General features: G+C 32.4%; 3 protein-coding genes across 5 annotated transcripts; 2 read left to right on the top strand and 1 right to left on the bottom strand.

Moving 5' to 3' along the window:
• Nucleotides 1–1513: 1513 nt before the first annotated feature.
• Nucleotides 1514–2252, bottom strand: LOC11411259 (uncharacterized). Its single transcript, XM_003629653.4, has one exon. The coding sequence runs from the start codon at nt 2148–2150 to the stop codon at nt 1665–1667; it is 486 nt and encodes a 161-aa protein (XP_003629701.1). The 5' UTR covers nt 2151–2252; the 3' UTR covers nt 1514–1664.
• Nucleotides 2253–5255: 3003 nt separating this feature from the next.
• Nucleotides 5256–7835, top strand: LOC11419025 (uncharacterized). Its single transcript, XM_003629652.4, has 2 exons — nt 5256–5853; nt 7451–7835. The coding sequence occupies exons 1-2, from the start codon at nt 5380–5382 to the stop codon at nt 7493–7495; spliced, it is 519 nt and encodes a 172-aa protein (XP_003629700.1). The 5' UTR covers nt 5256–5379; the 3' UTR covers nt 7496–7835.
• Nucleotides 7836–9572: 1737 nt separating this feature from the next.
• Nucleotides 9573–19746, top strand: LOC11411258 (mediator of RNA polymerase II transcription subunit 10b). Of its 3 annotated transcripts, none has more exons than XM_024773199.2 (8): nt 9573–9744; nt 10292–10362; nt 13219–13304; nt 14128–14359; nt 14455–14535; nt 14679–14781; nt 14897–14986; nt 19477–19746. In XM_024773199.2, the coding sequence occupies exons 4-8, from the start codon at nt 14145–14147 to the stop codon at nt 19546–19548; spliced, it is 561 nt and encodes a 186-aa protein (XP_024628967.1). In that variant the 5' UTR covers nt 9573–9744; nt 10292–10362; nt 13219–13304; nt 14128–14144; the 3' UTR covers nt 19549–19746. The 3 variants fall into 3 exon arrangements, with proteins under 3 accessions (XP_024628967.1, XP_024628968.1, XP_024628971.1); XM_024773200.2 differs by having other exon boundaries at nt 10274–10362; XM_024773203.2 differs by lacking the exon at nt 10292–10362.
• The last annotated feature ends 164 nt before the right edge of the window (nt 19747–19910 follow it).

The raw sequence follows: 19910 nt of genomic DNA, 5'->3' as shown, positions 1-19910 counted from the left end.
TTAGTGGTGCGACCTCGTGAAAAATTCGTTTGAAAAAGAGAATTCATTTTATGTATTCCACAAACTAGATTTGATAATGTTATTGAAAATTCTATGGTGAAGTCATGAGAATGACTTTTTTCGTAAAGTTAATACTATAATATAAAAAATCTTCACTGATTGTACAATGACATTAAAAGTTCAGTCCTCATAATATCATCAACTCATCAGATTAACAAGACTACACTTAATCTAATTTTATCCTACTTTGTTATAAATGTAACATCCCACAGATTATAACACTTAAGACTATTACATAATATCATCAATTCTGTTTGTATGTTAAAGATTTCGACAATAAAATAGTATCTGTAAGTCCAAAATGTTGCAAACATTACTAGATGAATTACTATTGATCATTAATCAGAAATCAACAATTTAAAAATGAATCAAACATTAAGATCAAAATTAACTTTTTCAAAAAAGTCAGTTTTCTAACTGCATTATAGAAAGCTCCCTAATGTTAAATGGCCTAAAATTTTAAACTACAAATAATAAGCTAACAAAGGAATAAGTAATAAATACACAATTTCTTTCTAAAAAAAACACAATTTCAAAACAAAGTAAATACTATTGATGATATCAAGCTATCTTAAACAGGTAAAAAAAAAAAATCAATGGCAAAAAAAGTTACTTCTATTTTAATTTGGTTAAATAGCTTAATGACTAGACTCATATTATAAATGTAAAAAAATAGAAAATTAGTGGTTCAAACTAGGGATGAGAATAGGCCAAACCGGCCTACAGGAGCCTACGGATGAGAAAATGTTTTTTTCTTAAATATGGAAGGCCTAGGCTTTTTTAAAAGCCTATTTAGCTTAAAAGGTCAGACCATAGACTATTAAAAAAGGCTTTTAAGCCTATTAACCCGACCTACTTATGTAAATATGAATAATATTATTGATTATTTATATACTATAATTTGAATTAAATTATAAATTTGCCAACTTTAAAGTAATTTAAACTTATTAGTGTACATTATTTTTTCGCATATTTAAATGTATTATTATAAATTAGAATTGAAATATGATATAAAGTAAACTTCTCTAAAATTTCATGTTAAATATCGAATGAGAGTTTAATATCATTGATCTATTAGCTCGCTAGTCTATTTAACTTTGGATCACATTACTTATTTAAAAACGTTCATATGAAATATGCTTTTAAACAGACTAGCAGGCCTAATCAGGCTTTCATAAGGCCAGACTTGGACCTAAAAAGTAAGCTTATGACAGGCTGCATGTTAGGCTTAGGCCTTACAAAAATTTGACAGACCAAACTTAAGCTTTGCAAAGCCTAATTCAGCCTAGCCTATTCCCAACCCTAGTTGAAATGAAGCTATCAACGGAATTACACAACCATGTCTTTAATTTAATTTAATTTTTTTTGCCATTAGATATATATTATTATTTTTCTTTATTTTAATATATTTGTAACTATGAATATGAAGGAAAAGATCAAGACGAAAACATTGATATGAAAGCCAAATTTCATTAACACCGCAAAATATCATTTATAAGATTATCCACATAAAAGATTTAAATTTGAAGGAAAAGAGGAATAAAAGTATGGATTATCCACATAAAAAAAAAAAAAAAAAAAAAAAAAGACATGGAACTGTTGATTCACACAATAAGATCCACAAAGTATTTCGTTGCAGAATCTTTACAAGCCTTGGAGGAACATCCAGGCACATCTTGAAACTGATTCGCCGGTAATTTCTTAGACAAAGCTCCAACAAAGAATTGAAGCATACCAGAAGGGGAATCAACTTCCATCCCGGTAACAGGGAGCCAGATGAAGAGCATCTTGGCCTGAATCCCAGACACGCCGGAAACGGAACCGTAAGTGAGGGTTCCGGTGACGAGGGTGTCGTAGTAGACTAATTGACCGGAGAAGCGAACGTAACAGGGGGATTGGAGATGGAGGGTGAAGTAACCAGATGGGGAGAGGGTGTAGGAGGCGATGTTGTTGGGAAGGATTCCCTTTGGGAAACCGTAATCGGGGAGGAGGTCGTGGATGTCTGAGGGAAGGGTTGTGGCTGTTGCATGGTATATGAATAGGAATGTTGAGAAGAATTGAAAGAAGGTTTTCAAGGTTCTGGTGGACATTGTAATTGTTGGGGAATGAGTTGACTCTGCCGATAATAATTGATATGAATTTGGTGTTTATGGGTTGGAAACGGGTAAATAAGGATTTTTGCTTATTCCTCAACAAAATAAATATATGCATTTTTGCTGCTTTTATACCAAAATTCTTTTTTATTTGATAGATGTGCATGGTAACATACTTTAACTATATATTATGTATCGACGCTGGGAAACAATTTGTGTTATTTAATCTATAAATAATATATGGTTAAAATATACAAGAAGAAAACACCAATTTTCAGCTGATTTTTTCTATCCAAAAATACCTTCAATTTTAAATACAAATTACACATATAAGATAAGAATAAATTTAAATATTTATATATATATATATATATATATATATTTTCTTTTATCATTTAAAAAGTACAACAAACTAGACGAGTATATTTATACTTACTTTTCATTATCCTAATTATACCCTTAAACAATTTTTTCTATATATTTTTTTGTTATATTGTTGGTGTTATTGAAATAAATAATCATGATTCGTTTGATTTGTTATAACTTAAAAGTAATAAATATTTATATTTTTAGTTTTAATTCAAATCCAAATTTCATAATAAAAAAAAAACACCATTGATAATTTTCAATCGTTAGCTCAATAAAAATAGTGAAAAAACGGACACGTGAGTACGTGCCCATCTTTTTGCTAGTATAAGATAAACATAATAAAATATTTTTGGATTTAATGATGCATGTGAGATAAATTTAGGATGAGATGCTTATATACAATAATTGTATGCATTAATGTAATCAATGATTATATACGACCGTTCAATTAAGATCAGACGGTTTAAATCTGAACCTTAATAATTTTAATTTAAAAAAAAAAAATGAAAATCTGTTTGAAATGTCGAGTTGATCGTCTATGTGAAGTACAATAACAAGAGATCCAATTTCATAAATTTGTCAGCATCTCTGGTGGTTTGTTGGATGCTGTTTGTTTAATGTGATGATCTACTATAGAGGTTTAGACTCTCACGAAGTTCTAACATTTGTACAAGATCTTGGTTCAACTTGGTATTGGTTGGAGAGTTAAATGGTTTTTGATCCTGGACTAAAATGTGAGAGTCTCATATTTGAAAAAATATTATTGATATGTTAAATATGAGTTAAAAATCTTACATTATACATAAAAGTAAATATTGAACATATAATAGGAAAATTTATATAAATAACGTCTTAAAGTTTAATATGAAAATCTAATGTCAAATTTTATCATGTTGTTGTTACTCTTAATTCAATACTATATTCATCCCATAGTTTAGGGGGTCTCTTGAAAGTCCCCGCATCCTTTTTCTAGCCACTATTGTATGGCGGTTTCATATTTGTTTAACGCTACATAATTCATTCCCTTCAAAAAAATAATTCATAGTAATTCATATTAGTACAGTACAGGCTTCCAGAAGAGCTGCTTCTGAAGTCTGTGTCTTCCTTAAAAAAAAAGTTTGTGTCTACTTCCTCCGTCTCATAATATAAATAAAAGAAAATTATTTTCTTTATCCTAAAATATAAGTAAAAAAAATAAATTTTTATCTTATTTAATCTTGTTTTTTTTAAAAATCTCTTTTTCAAGAAGAACTTTTGTTTATTCTCATAAAATTAAATGTAAATTACATTCATTTTTCTCTCTCTTTTATTTTTTCCATAATTAATAGCCAATGAAAATTGTTTTTACATCTTTCTATAAAACTTTTTCAAAAAAAACATAAAAAACTATACTTCAAATTCTTATGTTTTACACTAGTTTTCTTAATAAGTGTGATTTTTTTCCTATAATTTGAGACAGAGGAATAGTTTGGTTACATCGAAAACAAAACCAGTTAAGGCCTCGAGTTCCACGAGCTTGGATATTTTTAAAACAATGTACTACAAGTTATAAATAATAAATGATAAGTAGTAAGTGGTCTATTATGATCAAACCAATGATAATTCTTTACCAAAAATTACAAAAAAAAAACCAATGATAATTGCTAGATTTAATATGTATTTGTACGTATTAACATTGTAATTTTTTATTTCTTTCAAAAAAAACATTGTTATTTTGGGAAAATGTTGACCACCATTTTTGGAGCATTGATCAATTAAGTAAATATTTACTCTGTTCTAAATTGTATGATGTTTTAGATATTTCAAACTTATTAAGAAATATAATGAATTTTGTGTGGGAAATACTATTATGAGTTGGTTTACAAAATTATCCTTAATAAATGGTATATGAAAGATAAATTAAAGAATTAAAAGAAGAGAGTAATAAATAGTTAAAGATATAATAGAAAAAATAACATTAATGTTTCATTAGTATTGTAAAACGATGTATTTTGGACAATTTTTTTCTTGAAAGCGACATATAATTTGGGACGGAGGGAGTATAATAGAGGAAATACTAAATGGTGGCTTTTGAGGCATTGATCAAAGAGTACGAATAAAAATATTGTGTTGGGAAATTGTAAAAAGGAATGAATTTAATTTTTTAAAAGTCAAAATAATATTGAATCCAATACAAACATACTAATTTTGATTTCCTTATAAGTGCCTACTTTTTTTGGTTACTTTAACCAATATCACGAAGATATTGTTAACACTTAAAATAACCCCCTTTTTTTTTTCATCTACAATCAATGATAATTGCTAGATTTAATCTGTGTCTATGTGTATCAACATTGTTATTTTTTTTTACATCTACATTCAATCAAATCATATAACGATATCAAATTTTTTAGATTAAATTTTAATGCATATATACAAATAGACGAATGTTAACAACACTCACTTTAAACACTCTTTTTACATTTTTGTTGGATAAAATCAATAAATATTCCATCACTCTATGTTGATTCTATTTTCAAAGTGTAGATCCAGAATGGTTTAAATAATTTTTCTTTCTCTTTCACTTATACATTTTTATAAATAATATTTTTGTCCCTTTCAAAAAAATAAAATAACGAATTACTCAATAATAATAATAATAATGAAATTTAGGCGAAAAAAACAAGAGTCGGTTACTATTTTCAACGGATATCATATATGAAAACCAAAAAAAGGAATCTAATCTAATCTATGGGTTGGTGGCAGTCTGGTAGATACATTTAAAAATCAAATCAAAATCACACCATTTTTCCTTCCTTGACAAAAACCAAACCAACACAACTCATCATCACTCTCATCTCAATTCTCCAAAAACACCATGGCAAAACAATCTAACACCTTAATCCTTCTAATCTTAACAACAACAACCTTAACCCTCTTCTCCGTCGTAACAGCAAAAGAAACCGTATACGACCTCCTCCCAAAATTCGGTCTCCCTAGCGGTCTCTTACCAAACTCCGTCACCGATTACTCCCTCTCCGACGATGGAAGATTCGTCGTTCATTTGTCAGATACCTGTTACATACAGTTCGATTATCTTGTTTATTACGAAAAAACCATTACTGGAAAATTGAGCTATGGGTCAATTAGTGATCTTAAGGGTATTCAAGTTCAACGTGTTTTTATTTGGTTTAATGTTGATGAAATTAGGGTTGATTTGCCTCCTTCCAATAGTATTTACTTTCAGGTTGGGATTATTAATAAGAAGCTTAATGTTGATCAGTTTAAAACTGTTCATTCTTGCCGCCGTAATTCGCTTCGATCTTCTCCTTGCCAACCTTCATCGTCTCTGGTATTAATTGTTTTATTTTTCAGTTTTTATTATTTATATATTTATGTTTTTCAATTGTGAATTTTATTAGGTTTAGGTTTTTTGAATACTAAATTAGGTTCAAGAGGAAGAGAGAGGCTGTTCTTATGCTAGTTCTTAATTTTTTTAATTTTTTTTTTTTGTTGCGAAAATTGGCTTTACTATTTTCAGGATCTATACAGCTAGGTTAAAATTTAGCACCCTCCCTGGCCATGATAAAGCGTGGATTTTTAACTGATTTGCTAGATTAAGGAGGTGTGTTGGATTAAGATAACACAATTGTAAATGTTTATATAAACAACTTAATTAAGTGATTATAGCATAAGCGCTTGTCATATAAGTACTTATATATAATCTGTTTCTACAACAAAAGATAAAATAAAGTTAAACTAGTTTCATATAAGTTATAGGTTGTTTTTTTAAGCTATCCCATAAGCCCTTCCAAACAGCCTCAAAAGTACTTATACTAGTAAATAAGCTCAAAAAAGCTAATTTAAGCAGGCACTAAGGGCCCGTTTCGATTGGCTTCTTTTTGAGCATATGAAAAATAATAGCTTATGCAAAAAAGTAAGCTTTATGTTAATTCATAAGTTCTCGATAATGAAAATTGTTCATAAGCTGTTTTTTCATAAACTACCTTGATAAACTTATGAATAATACATAAAAGCTTATTTATTTGCATAAGCTAAAAAATAAGCCAATTCAAATGCACCCTAAGAGTTTTAGTAGTATTATTTTCAGTTTGCCATACCCGTTTTATATATTTAAGGAAGTGAATCCGAGAAAGAATGGGATTTCACTTCTCTAAGTTGGATATAGTTCACTTCACATAGAAAAAAGCGAGGTGCAACATTTTAACATCTTATCAAGTCAAATGATTAGTTTTAAATTTATCAAATCTATGATTTTTTTTATGCTTATCATAAGTACCAACAGGTGGTTTTTCATTACTGTTTTCAATTTCTTCATTAAAGCAAGCTCTTGCTTTGGATTCTCGAGGAGGGAAAATAGTTAATCAGGTGTAAACTGTAGAGTATGATCTCAGCCTGATTATGCTTATGCAAGCATTGAAGCTAAGTAATGAAAAGTGTCAATTAGTTTTTGTGTGTCTATTAGAATTTTGATAGGAATTTTTTAACTAAAATCTGTTTTGACATGATCTACAATTAGTTCCCAAAATATCAGGGTTATGGCATAAAGAGCAGACAATTCGCTTTCCATCTTTTGTTTTGTTCCATTCGATAAATCTTTTTAAAATCAAACACTTTTTATGATAGCGAAATCACATGCTCTTTATGATAGGCAGACAGATATTGATATTGCAGCGAATATGAGATGACATATCTTATAACCTTATAGAATTCAGTCTTTGTAGACTAACTGTGAGTTTGTAGCAACTGATTGAATATCAGGACTCTTCACCTCAATCTCCCTGATATGGGAGTGTGTCTGGAATGTGGTTTGAACATGTAGTGGTTGTTTTGCTTTCCAATTTGGTATTTTTTTTTTGCTAGAACTGTTCTTACTTCTTGTGAGGTCTGTGAAAAACTAACATGTACAAATCTTTTGCAACTTGCAGCTTCCTGCTCCACTGAAGGAAATTCCTATGCTTCTCACAGAGTAGAGGCAGTTTTATACTGGTATTGAATGGCATAATGAAGATATCTTCAGCTGCACTTGTACCTCCATTGCTAGCTAGGTTATGAAGAGTCTGGACTCGCCAATCAGAGTCTGGTCGAGTTATATTATATATATCCTCACGTGACTTTCATGAACTTATATATATTATGTACATATTTAAGTTCCAAGACTTCGAGTTCATGTGTGCTTTCTGTTTCGTGTTAGATTTAAATGTGCTTTATAATGGAAAACAAAATTGGAGTACCTTGTCTTGTTGTACCTATGCCCCCCAAACTACCTCGACGTTTTTAATCCAGATGCTTCAATTTCACTTTTTGCAGTCACTGTAGAGCTAGCTGTTAAACTTAAATTCAGGTTCTACCGCACTACATTCAACTGTTATGCAGCGGCTGCAGCATGTAGAGGATCCAAACTTCAATTTTTCTATATATATTTGATGGATCTTTTTACAAGTAATGATGATATACCTTATACGATCCAACATTCCCTAATTTTGGTTTTTTACGCATTTTAAAATTTATTTCAAAACTCTGGGTCTTTTAGAAATTTAATACAGAGTATTTTTCTTTCAAATATACCCCTAAATATTACTACCATTATTTGCTTTTTATCAGATTGCATTGAAAACTTGGAGTAAATAAATATGAGTATATGTGAAATATTTAAGGATTAGGATAATAGCATTTTGGTCCCTGTGAACATTTTCAATTGGCATTGGCATTGCATGTAATATGTAGGAACCTCTGTTGTCAAACACGGCTGCTCCCGGCGCGGAGCGGCCAAAATCAAGGGGGCGCGTCACAACGCTACCGATCCACGTGTTTGTGGATAGCGCTTTCCTGGGTCATAGAGAAAATACGAAACTGTCCCTCACTTAAGAACCGTTTGGAGGGACATTTTCGTCATTTTTCAAACCCTGTTTTTCTACTCCAACTAGTCAAGATACCCGTGCTATAGCACGGGTAGCGCGGCTTCGCTGCGCTGTATGGCTGCGGCGTCGCATCTCGGCTGTGTTTGGCATAGTGATTTTTTTTTTTCTATAGTGAAAATAATAATGTATTTAAAGTAAAAATAATTATAGATTTTATTTACTAATATATTTTAGTGCAAAAATTACTAATATGCATCCCGTGAAAAATCATAATTAATATATTATATAATACTATCGTAAAATATATTTCATAAATAAACATATACTAACATATTTATGTATTTGTTTGTGGATCATTTGTCATTAAAAAAATATAAAAAAAAAATCATACAACGGTATGAGATATAATACTAATCTATACTATATATAAAGAAAACAACTTAATCAAAATCAAAATTTCATTAAAAAAACACCATTCATAATTTTCATACGTTAACGCAATAAAAAGAGCGGAAAAACGTGCACGTGAGTACACGTCTTTTCGCTAGTTAACATAAAAAATATTCATTAACATTACAAATTAGACTATTGTGCCGGGTATAAATTTCATCTTCCTATAATTGCAAGTATCATAATAGTTTTCTCATTTTTATGTCGACGATGTTTAAAAACAATAATTTTAACTTATTATTTTCACGGGTCCCATAAAAATACTTATACTCATGTATTTTGATTAATATCTAATTCATACAATCACCTATTTTATTAATATATAGTTCACATTATTAATATATAGTTCACATTAAATTTCATAAAAATATATATTGAATTGTACGTTCCAACGGTTTTCGTGATTCATTTCTAGAGAAACAACATGAAAAATTTGAAGTGTGGATAATCATAGTTGGTGTATTATAATATTGATCTCATTTTTTTATCAACGATATTAAAAAATAATAGTTAATACTAGTCAACGGGTTTTTTGGTGATCCATTTCTAGAAAAACAACGTGGAAAAAATTAAGTATGAATAATCATAGTTAGATTAGTGTACGATAATATTGATCTCAATTTTATATCGACGATATTAAAAAAAAATTAATATTAATCATTGATTTTAATTACTAAGATTTGTTTCACATAAAGACCAATAAGAACACTAATTTCAACCCACACATATAACATTAAATTTTGTCTTATTCCCAATTTATTTTTCTTCCATCGTACAGAAAATGAAACGGCCGATCTTCTCTCTTCTCCAATTCCATTCATCCATCGGACACAGAGAAGAGAACAACAACACAGCTCCATCATCCAAGTCAACAACAACAACACAGTTGCTCCTGCTCTGATCTTCATCAGGTTTGTTCTTTCTTTCTCCATTCAACTTATTTTATTTTATTTTTTTCGTTTTTGTTTTCTGATTTATTTTCAATCTTTTTTGTTTTTTTTTTTCAACTTCTCTTTTGTTTGTGAAATCTTTTCAAACTTCTTTGTGAAACCTTCATTCATTTTTTTTTTCTTTTTCGTTTTTGGTTTTCTTTTTTATTTTTTAAAAACTATATTCAATTATATAAGTTAGGCTTATTGATGTATTTATCCCTTGCAATTAGGCGGCATTTAAAAATTCGTCCATGTAATTGCTAATCCTGGCATTTTAACCCTGCAATTGTTAATCATTTAAAATTTCGTCCCTCTCCCCATTTAATCACTGCCAATAAGTTATAATAATCAAATTAAAGTGTTTTTATTTATAAGAAGTAAAATTAAAAAGTGATTAAAAATGAATCTGTTAGAGGGAGAAAGTGATTATGTAATAGTTACTGAATTTGTTCGTAAAAAAAATTAATTATTCTTCGTGACATTTTTGTGAGTGAGTTGAGTTAATCAGTCTGAAGCTCCCTTCCAGTCGCAGCCGTCTTTAGCTCGCATTTCACTCCCATCGTCAGACGTCGAACTCGCAATCGATAACTCTGACAGGTATTTCCAATATGATTCGCTACCCTTCCTCTATTCTCATTTACCAATGACATGTTAATCGTGCTTTTACTTGATCTTTTCATCCTAATTCTTCTTTTCGTTATCAATGTTTTAATTCTAAGAGTTTTTATTTTATTTTAATTCTTTTCAACATTTACATGCGTTGTCCAAACTATTTATCTTCTGTCCAAACTAATGTTTCAATTGACTAAATGCTTTGTAAAAGAGAATGTTTGAATAATTCATTGTAGATTTGTAGTGGGATTGTGTTGTTTCATATTATGCATAAACAGTATGTCAATTTAAATCATTCTTCATTATATATAGTCAATTTAAATCATATATTTTATTTTATTTTGACGGCGGGATGGCAGCCACCCCAAACTTTTTTGTCCGCCACTGGTTATATATGACAATTTTTTTTTAGTTATGGCATGTGTAATTGCATAAGACATGTTTTATTTCAAATCATGAATACATTATGAATTTTGAGTAATATTTAAGTTGTTTTAGTATTTTTTTTTCCAACATTATAGTATTTTAGTATTAAATATATTAGTGTCCGCGTCATGAAATAGCTCCCGCGTCGCGCCCGCATACCGTGCCGCGTCAATTTTTGGGGTGGCCGCGCCGCGCTGCGTTTCCGCTTTGATAACAGAGGTAGGAACTGAAGTTCGAATTTTGGATTTCCCACATATTTACTTCATAGGGTGAATATTTTTAGCCGCTAGACTACTTAATCAAACAAGGAAAGATAAAATAGAGTCACGGTATATTAATATTATGCACATAGTCAATGTTGGTATTGTCACTAAATGTTAGTATTGTTATGTTGTGAGTGAGTTTTGAACCCTAAACTTTGTTATCACTTCACTTTTTAAATCGTAATTTTAATCACTTAAATCATTCTTATAGTTTTTTTTACTAAGTAGCCTAGTTGTCATATTTGGCTGCGGTTATGGTGCATAAGGAAATCCTTATGCACCCTGCATAAATCCAGAAATGGTTTATGTGAGTTGTACTCCAAAATTATTAGATGTACTTAATGGTTTCCAGCATTCCAGCCCATTAACCGGTAGCCCAACTTAATTGCTTCCTACACTCCCAAGCGAAACCAAACGAAACAACACTACAACCGCGAAATAATCATTTTAGTTCAATGATGATTTCAGAGTGTTGATTTGGTTAGTTCAATGATGATTTCAGAGTGTTGATTTGGTTCAATGACAGTCACAAATGTCCTTATTATAATATGTTTTGTATAAAATTATGCCAAAACCATTTTGCTGTGGAAATGATTTCTGTGAGTTGTACTCCATAACCATTTCTGGATTTATGGAGGTTGCAAAATGATTTCCTTATGCATCATAACCGCACCCGTCATATTTTACTTCTAAAATAAATAAGTTGTGAAATTGTGAGGTGGAACCCTTATATCTACATGTTACAGTGTATCTTATAGTTTTTTTTTTCCCTTTTTGTGTTAACCCTTCAATTTTCATAGAAATATGATCCTGGTAATTCAAAGTTTGAGTTAAATATAAACCGACGAAAAATTGTTTCATAAAAAAATCAAATTCGAATTCTTCCAAATGAATTTTGATCAGCTTACTTGGTTTGTTATACTTTTAGAGTAGGTAATAGAATGAATTTGACTAGTGGTTTTATGCACTAAAGAATACTCCATCCGTTTCAAAATATAAGCAAATTTTACTTTTTAAGGTCATTCAATTAATGATGTATGTGGTCCATATTATGAACCATATACATAATTAATTGAATGAACCTAAAAAGTAAAATTTGCTTATATTTTGAAACGGATGGAGTACTCAATATTAGACACATTGGTAAAAGATAATGAATTCATGTCCGTTCAAATCTCATACACAGTGATAAAAAAAATACCAATTATGACTGTGAAAGTCTATATGATTAGAAGAGACGTTCCACTCTAACCATTTTAAAACGTAATCAACATAGTGCACAATCAAAAACTATTTTAAAATTTTGAGATATTATCATGATTTCTTATTACACATTAAGATCAAAATGTTTATTAACCCATTCTTTTTATTGATATTAATAAGGTACCTGCTCTAAAGAAAATATAGAGACTTAAAAGTAACAAGCATATTTAATTTATTATAAATACTTTATTGTGAAAATCCAAAAACCATTTTGTTTTCACGGGGATTTAATTAGCTTTAGAATATGAAAATAACACAACAATTTCAAGCAGTGTTCCACAAATTGAGTGTCGTAAATTTTGCTCGAATTTACGTTTTTTGGAGTCAAATTCGTGTCAACTCGGACATAATCTTAATTTTTAATAAAATCGGAAAGTTTTTTGAGTTTGAGCGAGTTAAATGGAATAAAATCGGTAAATTCGTGTAAACTCAATCACATTTTTTTTTTCCTTTTTTAAAGCGCAACCCAAAGTACTAGTGTTAGATGAACGTGCAACCTTTCTTCTTCTAAAAAATGAACAAAACACACAACACAATAGAGAACACTCGTTCAAAGTACTTTTTTTTTTTTGTGAAACTTGTTTTTTAGATGGTTTTTTGAATGACCCATTAACTTTTGAAACTTAGAATTTTGCGCGTTAATTTTTGTGTTTTGATGCTAAGTTGAACATAACACTTTATTATTGTGGTTGAATATACTTTACCTTTATAATTAAGTCATAATTTTTTACTTTTGATCCATTTACAATATTATATGATTACAATATGTTTGTTGTTGAGTCGAGTTTAAAACGAGTTGAGGTAAAGTATGATAAGGCCCACTATTGAAACAAACGGATCAAGCTCCATCTAAAATCAAATTGTGGCTTTGTATTTTCGCTTGAGACAGAACCAGTGAACTCAGAGCTCATCTCGCCGGGAAAAGCAAACGGAATTGATCCTCGGCCGTCAGAAACAGTGACAAATTCCGTTCAGGTTTCCTCTTTTATTTATTTTTCGAATTTTGCTTTCCTTCTCCTGTTTCACACGCTATGATAATTGAATTGGGTAACACTGTGATTACGATCATAGGATTTCGGTATGATGTGATTGTTATTTCATTTATCTTTCCATTCCTATTCCTCAGATTTATTTGCCCTATTTCATAATTGTATTAAGAAATATTATGTGTAAACAACGATGATTAATATCTAGTAATGTAATGCTGCTCTTCAAATTATCACAATCACAATATTAGTTATACTTATTCAACCATTCTTGTCCTTTTGCTTAGATAACTTAATTGACAATAGGGTTTTTGATTTAATACCAAAGTAATGCTTTAACATCATTTTATTTATGCAAATAGAGATAGATGATTCAAATTGAAAGAAAGGAAAACCAATCATCAAGAAAGGAAGTTTTGACACTCGCGCATCTACGCGCGAAGGCAGGCACATGCACGCGTGCGCGCACACACACATATTGAAAATATACTCTTTTTAGCTATTGAAAAAAAAAGACTTCAATTACATTTTTGGGGATTTTTTTTATAAGAAGAATTTGGCTAGTTTTTGTTATAAATTAAACTTTGTCTTCATAAGCACACCCTAATTCACTAATTTTCTTGCTTCGTTGGACACGTATACACTTTTGATTTTGCATTTAATTTAAAATTTTACAGTAGATCCATATGATTCACTTCAAACAAAATTGCTTGGTAGTCTCTGGGCCACATAAAATTATGTTAGTCTCTTGCTTTTGTTTTTGTTAGTTTTTTTGCATACTGTATTGATTGTCGTACAAAAAAAAAATTCAGTCAACAGAGAAACGGAAATGGATTCATCACAAAGTCCAGCTGCAGGTGGAAATGGGACGCTGATATCTCACGGCAATGATGCAGCAGCTTCTGCATCAGGAGCTGATGATTCTATGCAAAACCTTAGCCAGATCAGCAACTCCATTGAGAAAACCCTGGGCCTCATCCATCAGCTCTCCCTTACTGTCTCAACCTTCAATTCTGCTTTGCAAATGCCACTCCTCCAACGCATGTATTGCTCTTCGATCTCTCTCTATATTTCGTTTGTTCTGTTTTACTCTAAACCCATGTCCCTAATGGATAATATTTTACTTGAATTTTTTCCAGCAATGGTCTTGTTGCGGAGCTTGACAACATGGTCAAATTGGCAGAAAAGTGTAACATTCAGGTTCCTATGGAGGTTGTCAAGTAAGTTTTTATTTATTGATTATTTTTTTTTATTTTTTTATATCTTTTTATGCGGTTCCATGTTTTTCTTTAAGTGACAAATATGTTTCTTTGCGGCTCTTTGGAGGTTGAATTTAAGTGACAAATATTATTTTTGGTTTTAGCTTAATTGATGATGGGAAGAATCCAGATGAATTCACCAAAGATGTTATAAACAACTGTATTGCAAAGAATCAAATCACTAAAGGAAAAACTGATGCTTTGAAGGTTGGTTATAATTCATGATTTTTATTAGATCAATGTTATTTTTGTTCACATTCTGTGGTCTTCCATATATTTAATAAGCTGCATTAGTCTAACTTAGGATTTCTGTTTGGGGCAGGATTTGCGCAAGCATCTTTTGGAGGAATTGGAGCAGAACTTCCCTGATGAGGTTGAAACTTTTAGAGAGAATCGTGCTGCTGCTGCTGCTGTAAGCGTTACTTATTTGGTCTTTTATTTCAACGTAGACCCAGAACTTTTAAGTGACCTTCTTACATCATAGGCTGTTCCCAGTTTATCACTTCTATATAGCTTTAAACATGAATATGTCTGCTTCACCTAGGAAAAGGACGTGAGGGGTGGGTGGGTGGGGGTGTTATCTAGTGTTGTTAAATGGTGCCGCCATGGAGGAATGGCATGGCGGATTTTTCGACAACTGCCTTATATGTTGGATTTTTGATCTTCCGTCGGCAACAACACTGGTCTGATCTAACTCACCTCTCCATCCTAATCCTCACATTTCATGCATTGCAGTTTCGTGTTCTTCTTTCCCAGATTTCTCATCGATCAGATCTACTTGGCTCTCCCTCCACTGCGTACTTCTCATCATAATTGAAGCACAAGTTCTCCCTCCACATACTCATGTCTTAATATTTCCTTGACAACTGCAAACCTTTGTTTTGATATATTCTTATAGTCATTGGTGTTGTCTTCACCTTCAAAAAACTAGAAGTCATTTAAGCTTTACTTTGTATTGACATAACTATTCAGTCTATTTAAGCACATAATTCAGTTGTTTCCATCATGGTTGTGGAAGTCTTAACTTCTTACGCCGAATTCATCAATAAGCTAGGTGGTCTTCAATCATTAGCTGTGGTTACGCCGACACGTAAGGAAGGATATAGTCAAAAAGGCTATGCCCCCATGTTAGGAGTTTAGTCTCATCTGTCCTCTAAGTCTTTTAATCCCGCTCTCTCTCCTCCACTCATCGGACTTTACAAATGAAAGCTAGGGCTGCCCTCATGGGGATGGGATGAATACGAGCAGTCGGAAGAGCAGCTCTCTCTGAAGCCAAGAATTGATGGATTTGGTAGTCATAACACTAGAACCTAGTTAGGCGTGCTTGAAGGCATCAGTTGAAGCCCTTAGTTGCAAGGTCTTTGACAGTGCCCAAGAAAGGGACAGGCTGGCTACTAAGCAAAAACCAACTAAAGTTAGCATGCTCCCATGTGGGACTTCTTAAGTAAGACGAGTGAGGAAGGGAATTATCCGATCTAAAGCCAAGCCAGAAGTCGCCATTGGATTTGAATGCCCATCTGAGATGATAATCCGATCTTATTCACCGACATTCAACTAGAGGAAAGCGTTTACGCGAAGAATTGATGGCATGAATAGGCAGCCTATTGAATCCGCTGCAGGAGCAGGAGGAGTAGCACATTTTTCGACCAGGAACTGCAGATAAGCTAACAGAAAACGATCTTTAGCAGAGGATTTAGGCACATTCAATTCAACACGATTAGCGTCATAAAGCCTGTTTGCCCCTTCCTGACCTTTCGGATCAATTGCTATTGAATCAGATCTTCTCCTAGCGTAATAACAAAGTTTCTCTACCTTGTATTTACTTAGAATAGAGACGTAGAAATGAATAGGTCAAATGCATCTAAAGGTCCTTTAAGATTTTCATTTTTCCCAAAGTGGTCCTTTAAGTTTCAAAAGTCCCAAACAAGTCCTTTTTGTTTTTGAATCGTTTCAAACAAGTTCTATTGTAGATAGCATAGTTGGTAATTGCTTCCTTGAACTCATCTTTGGTACCAAATCTGGCTCCTAACACCCACTTAAAATTAGTTATCTTTTTAGGCATGGCAAATAGTGGATAATGCTCTTTGTTGCTATCATCTGAATCATCACCATCATCCTTTAAAAGGACTTGTTTGAAACGATTCAAAAACTAAAAGGACTTGTTTGGGACTTTTGAAACTTAAAAGGACTTGTTTGGGACTTTTGAAACTTAAAGGACCACTTTGGGAAAAACGAAAAACTTAAAGACCTTTAGATACATTTGACCAAATGAATATATAGACTTTCTATCTTTCATAGTAGATGTGATTTTCAGGAGGAAGCTTTGCTTACATTGTTTGCTCGGTACGAAGGAGTGGAACAAAACAAATGAGTGGTTGGTTAATAAGTGTGAAACGGAACCTTCTTCAAAGATGTATGGAGAATGAGCCTACGGGTCTGCTCTGATTTGACTTTTTATCATTCTTAAAAAGAAGAGTGATTGGGTCTGTTGATGTGGAATCACGCTCTGTAGGATGTCCAGAGCTATTCAGTCTATTTAAGCACATAATTCAGTTGTTTCCATCATGGTTGTGAAAAAATCACGCATCACCCCTTCAATCATGTGGCTTTACATATTTCTCTTACTTTTGCAATTCCCATTTCCGCTCTTAGACAAGTTTTCCGGCAACCAGTGGTGCACTGCATTACATGCTAGATCATAGTAGAATCTGTGTTTTCTACTTTCTAGCAATTTATTTGAGCGCGCGCTGCATATAAATGCTTGATGTATTGGGCAGATGAAGAACTATCCTGTCTAGCCCATAATTTTCACCAACATTGCAATTGCAAACTTGAAGATGAATATATAATTCACTTGTTATATCCCTCATATATAATTCTTAATAAGTTTTGTATAATGTAGGGATCTGATGGCTCTTTTACTAATCCTAGATATGATCAATGGGGTAGTTGTTCTTGTTTGAAAACACAATTCTAGGCCACTGTCTCCGTTCAAGGTTGGTGATGCCCTAATTTGGAGAATAACATAGTATTTTGGGAGTTGTGTCACGTCCACCTTTCTCTCTCCTCCTTTTAGCCTTTTCTATGCCTCCTTGTCTAGGGTTGGGCCCTCTCCTTTTGTCAAACCCAAACCTAATCTGGGCGCATGGTCCCCACCGAATATTCCCTCATGATTGGTATTGATAAGATAAGGTACAGAGGAAGGACATGTCTGCCCTTCTATATGGGTAGGACATTTGACCGTTAGAGGCTTATTAGAATGGACCAAGTTAGCTGGTTGTATATGTTTCCTGCTTCATAGATACATTTTAAGTATTCGGTCAGATCCTTATTATGCCAGGTGTATAGGCTATACAGTCGGTCATCCTTGCTTGCTTTGCTATCCTTTTATTATGACTGATAGCTTCTTAGCTCTCTCCTATAAGAGATGAGCTCAATTGTATGGACCATGTACTTTGGTACCGAACAAGAGTGGTTGATGGTTTGTCGGATAGCCATACTAGCAACATGTCCATTTACTTACATCAATGCCTTGAAAGCTTCTCGTACTGATGAGTTTCTGTCTGCATATGCTCCTGCATCATCTTGAGTTCTGATATGCACATAGAAATCATACTTTATATTTCTGGTACACTTCTTTCCTTGACTGATCATGGAATCAAGCAAGTAAAATCAATCCAAGGAGAAGAGAAAGATATAACTTCCAAGATAGTGAAAAAGAAAATACAGAAAAGGATAATGCAGCTATTATGGGGTTTACAGTCCTCCCACACTTTCCTACTCAATTTCTTCCTGTCTTTCCTCTCTCTACTTTTAATAATGGTTGCTATAGATCACACCTCAATTTTTCTTCCTACGTGGGAATTTTGTTCTTTTCATAGTCAATTCCTCCTATCCGTGCGGTCTTATGGTGCCTCATGACGTCCCTTGTTCTGCATGCCAAACCAGTTCACTTTGGATGCTCACCTTTTTGCATTCTAGTTTCTCAAATGTTACCAAAAGAGAAGATTGTATTGATTTTAGGAAGATCTTAGTATCCATCATTATATTTGAATACGTTCTACTCCTACAAGGAACCGTTTATGAGAACTTAGATAACCCTTGTCTAAACTACCTATAACATGCAGGATCTGTGATTCCTCCCCATCCTAAGTAAGATAACACACTCTAAGGAATAACTAATTCCATATACTGGACAACACAATTTCAACAGTCCAGAACAAGTAATTAAGTTACAACACAACCATTTGACTTATATGTTGTTTGGTGGTTGATATAGAAAATACTTGGGTGACATAGAGTTGGGTGACATTGGTGACATTGGCCAATCACAATGCCACAATGCTTGTGTTTCTCTCTCTTTCACAAGCATTGTGACATTGTGATTGGTCAATGTCACCAATGTCACCCAACTCTAAGTCACCCAAGTGCTACCCGGTTGATATAGACCAAGAAGTTTTACGTGAAGTTTACCATCATATCCTTTTCTTTTATGGCCTTCACTACAAAGTATAAATGACATTGTTTTCGGGGAGAAATTCCCTTGTTGATTGTTTACGATCACTGCCATGCCAGTCCTCACGGTGCATTTCCGCATTGTTCTTAGTGTTTTGCATCCTCACAAATAGATTGGATTCTGTCTTTAATAACTGTGTAGGTGACCAGATTTCCTTACCTGACAGTGGTGGTGTTTGGTTGTAAAATATGACGGTGTAGTAGAGTTTTAGCGAGGAAGAAAGGGTGGGGGAGAGAAAGCGAGTTTGAAAAAGAAAAAAGATGTTTTGTACTGAAAAAGATCTACTTCTATGACCAAATTGAATCCTTGAGTCAATTATAAGATTTACAATATTTTTTTTGTTATTTTTCATTAATATAAATCTTGGCTTTATTGCTTTTGTGTAGGAGTTGAAACGTTTGGCGCAAGCACCAAGTGTACTACCAAATGGAGATGCAAGGGCGAAAGTAGAGCATTGAGTGATATATTTCTAATGCCTTTGCTTTTCTGTTAATGACAGTATGGAACTCTTGATACTTTGGTTTTGACATTTGTATGTATAGTGCATTTCAACACTGTATCCTTGTTCTTGTAACTCTCCTAGTTTTGCTTACATTTTATCAATGGAATGTCATTATTACAACTATATTTTAATGTGTATGGGTGTATTTTAACGAGCTTGATGTGTTGAGGGAATTGGAATTTTCTTAGGTCGGTAAAGTTGATGGATTAGCGTAACTTTTCCATCATGATTTCTCCAATTAAGCGTGTGTTTGGATTTTGCAATATTGACATTGATTGATTTTGGCCGAAGCTACACTTAAATGGTAGACTAAGTTCT

Source organism: Medicago truncatula, chromosome 8 (genome assembly GCF_003473485.1).
Source record: "Medicago truncatula cultivar Jemalong A17 chromosome 8, MtrunA17r5.0-ANR, whole genome shotgun sequence".
NCBI lineage: Eukaryota > Viridiplantae > Streptophyta > Magnoliopsida > Fabales > Fabaceae > Medicago > Medicago truncatula.
This window is presented reverse-complemented; position numbering and strand designations above follow the sequence as displayed.

Bases quoted from the DNA above. Each gene is read 5' to 3' on its own strand.
- LOC11411259 (XM_003629653.4), bottom strand. From the start codon at position 2,150: ATGTCCACCAGAACCTTGAAAACCTTCTTTCAATTCTTCTCAACATTC.
- LOC11411258 (XM_024773203.2), top strand. From the start codon at position 14,145: ATGGATTCATCACAAAGTCCAGCTGCAGGTGGAAATGGGACGCTGATA. The intron at 14,536-14,678 runs GTAAGTTTTTAT...TTTTGGTTTTAG, and splicing joins GTTCCTATGGAGGTTGTCAA to CTTAATTGATGATGGGAAGA. The intron at 14,782-14,896 runs GTTGGTTATAAT...TGTTTGGGGCAG, and splicing joins GAAAAACTGATGCTTTGAAG to GATTTGCGCAAGCATCTTTT.
- LOC11419025 (XM_003629652.4), top strand. From the start codon at position 5,380: ATGGCAAAACAATCTAACACCTTAATCCTTCTAATCTTAACAACAACA. The intron at 5,854-7,450 runs GTATTAATTGTT...TGCAACTTGCAG, and splicing joins GCCAACCTTCATCGTCTCTG to CTTCCTGCTCCACTGAAGGA.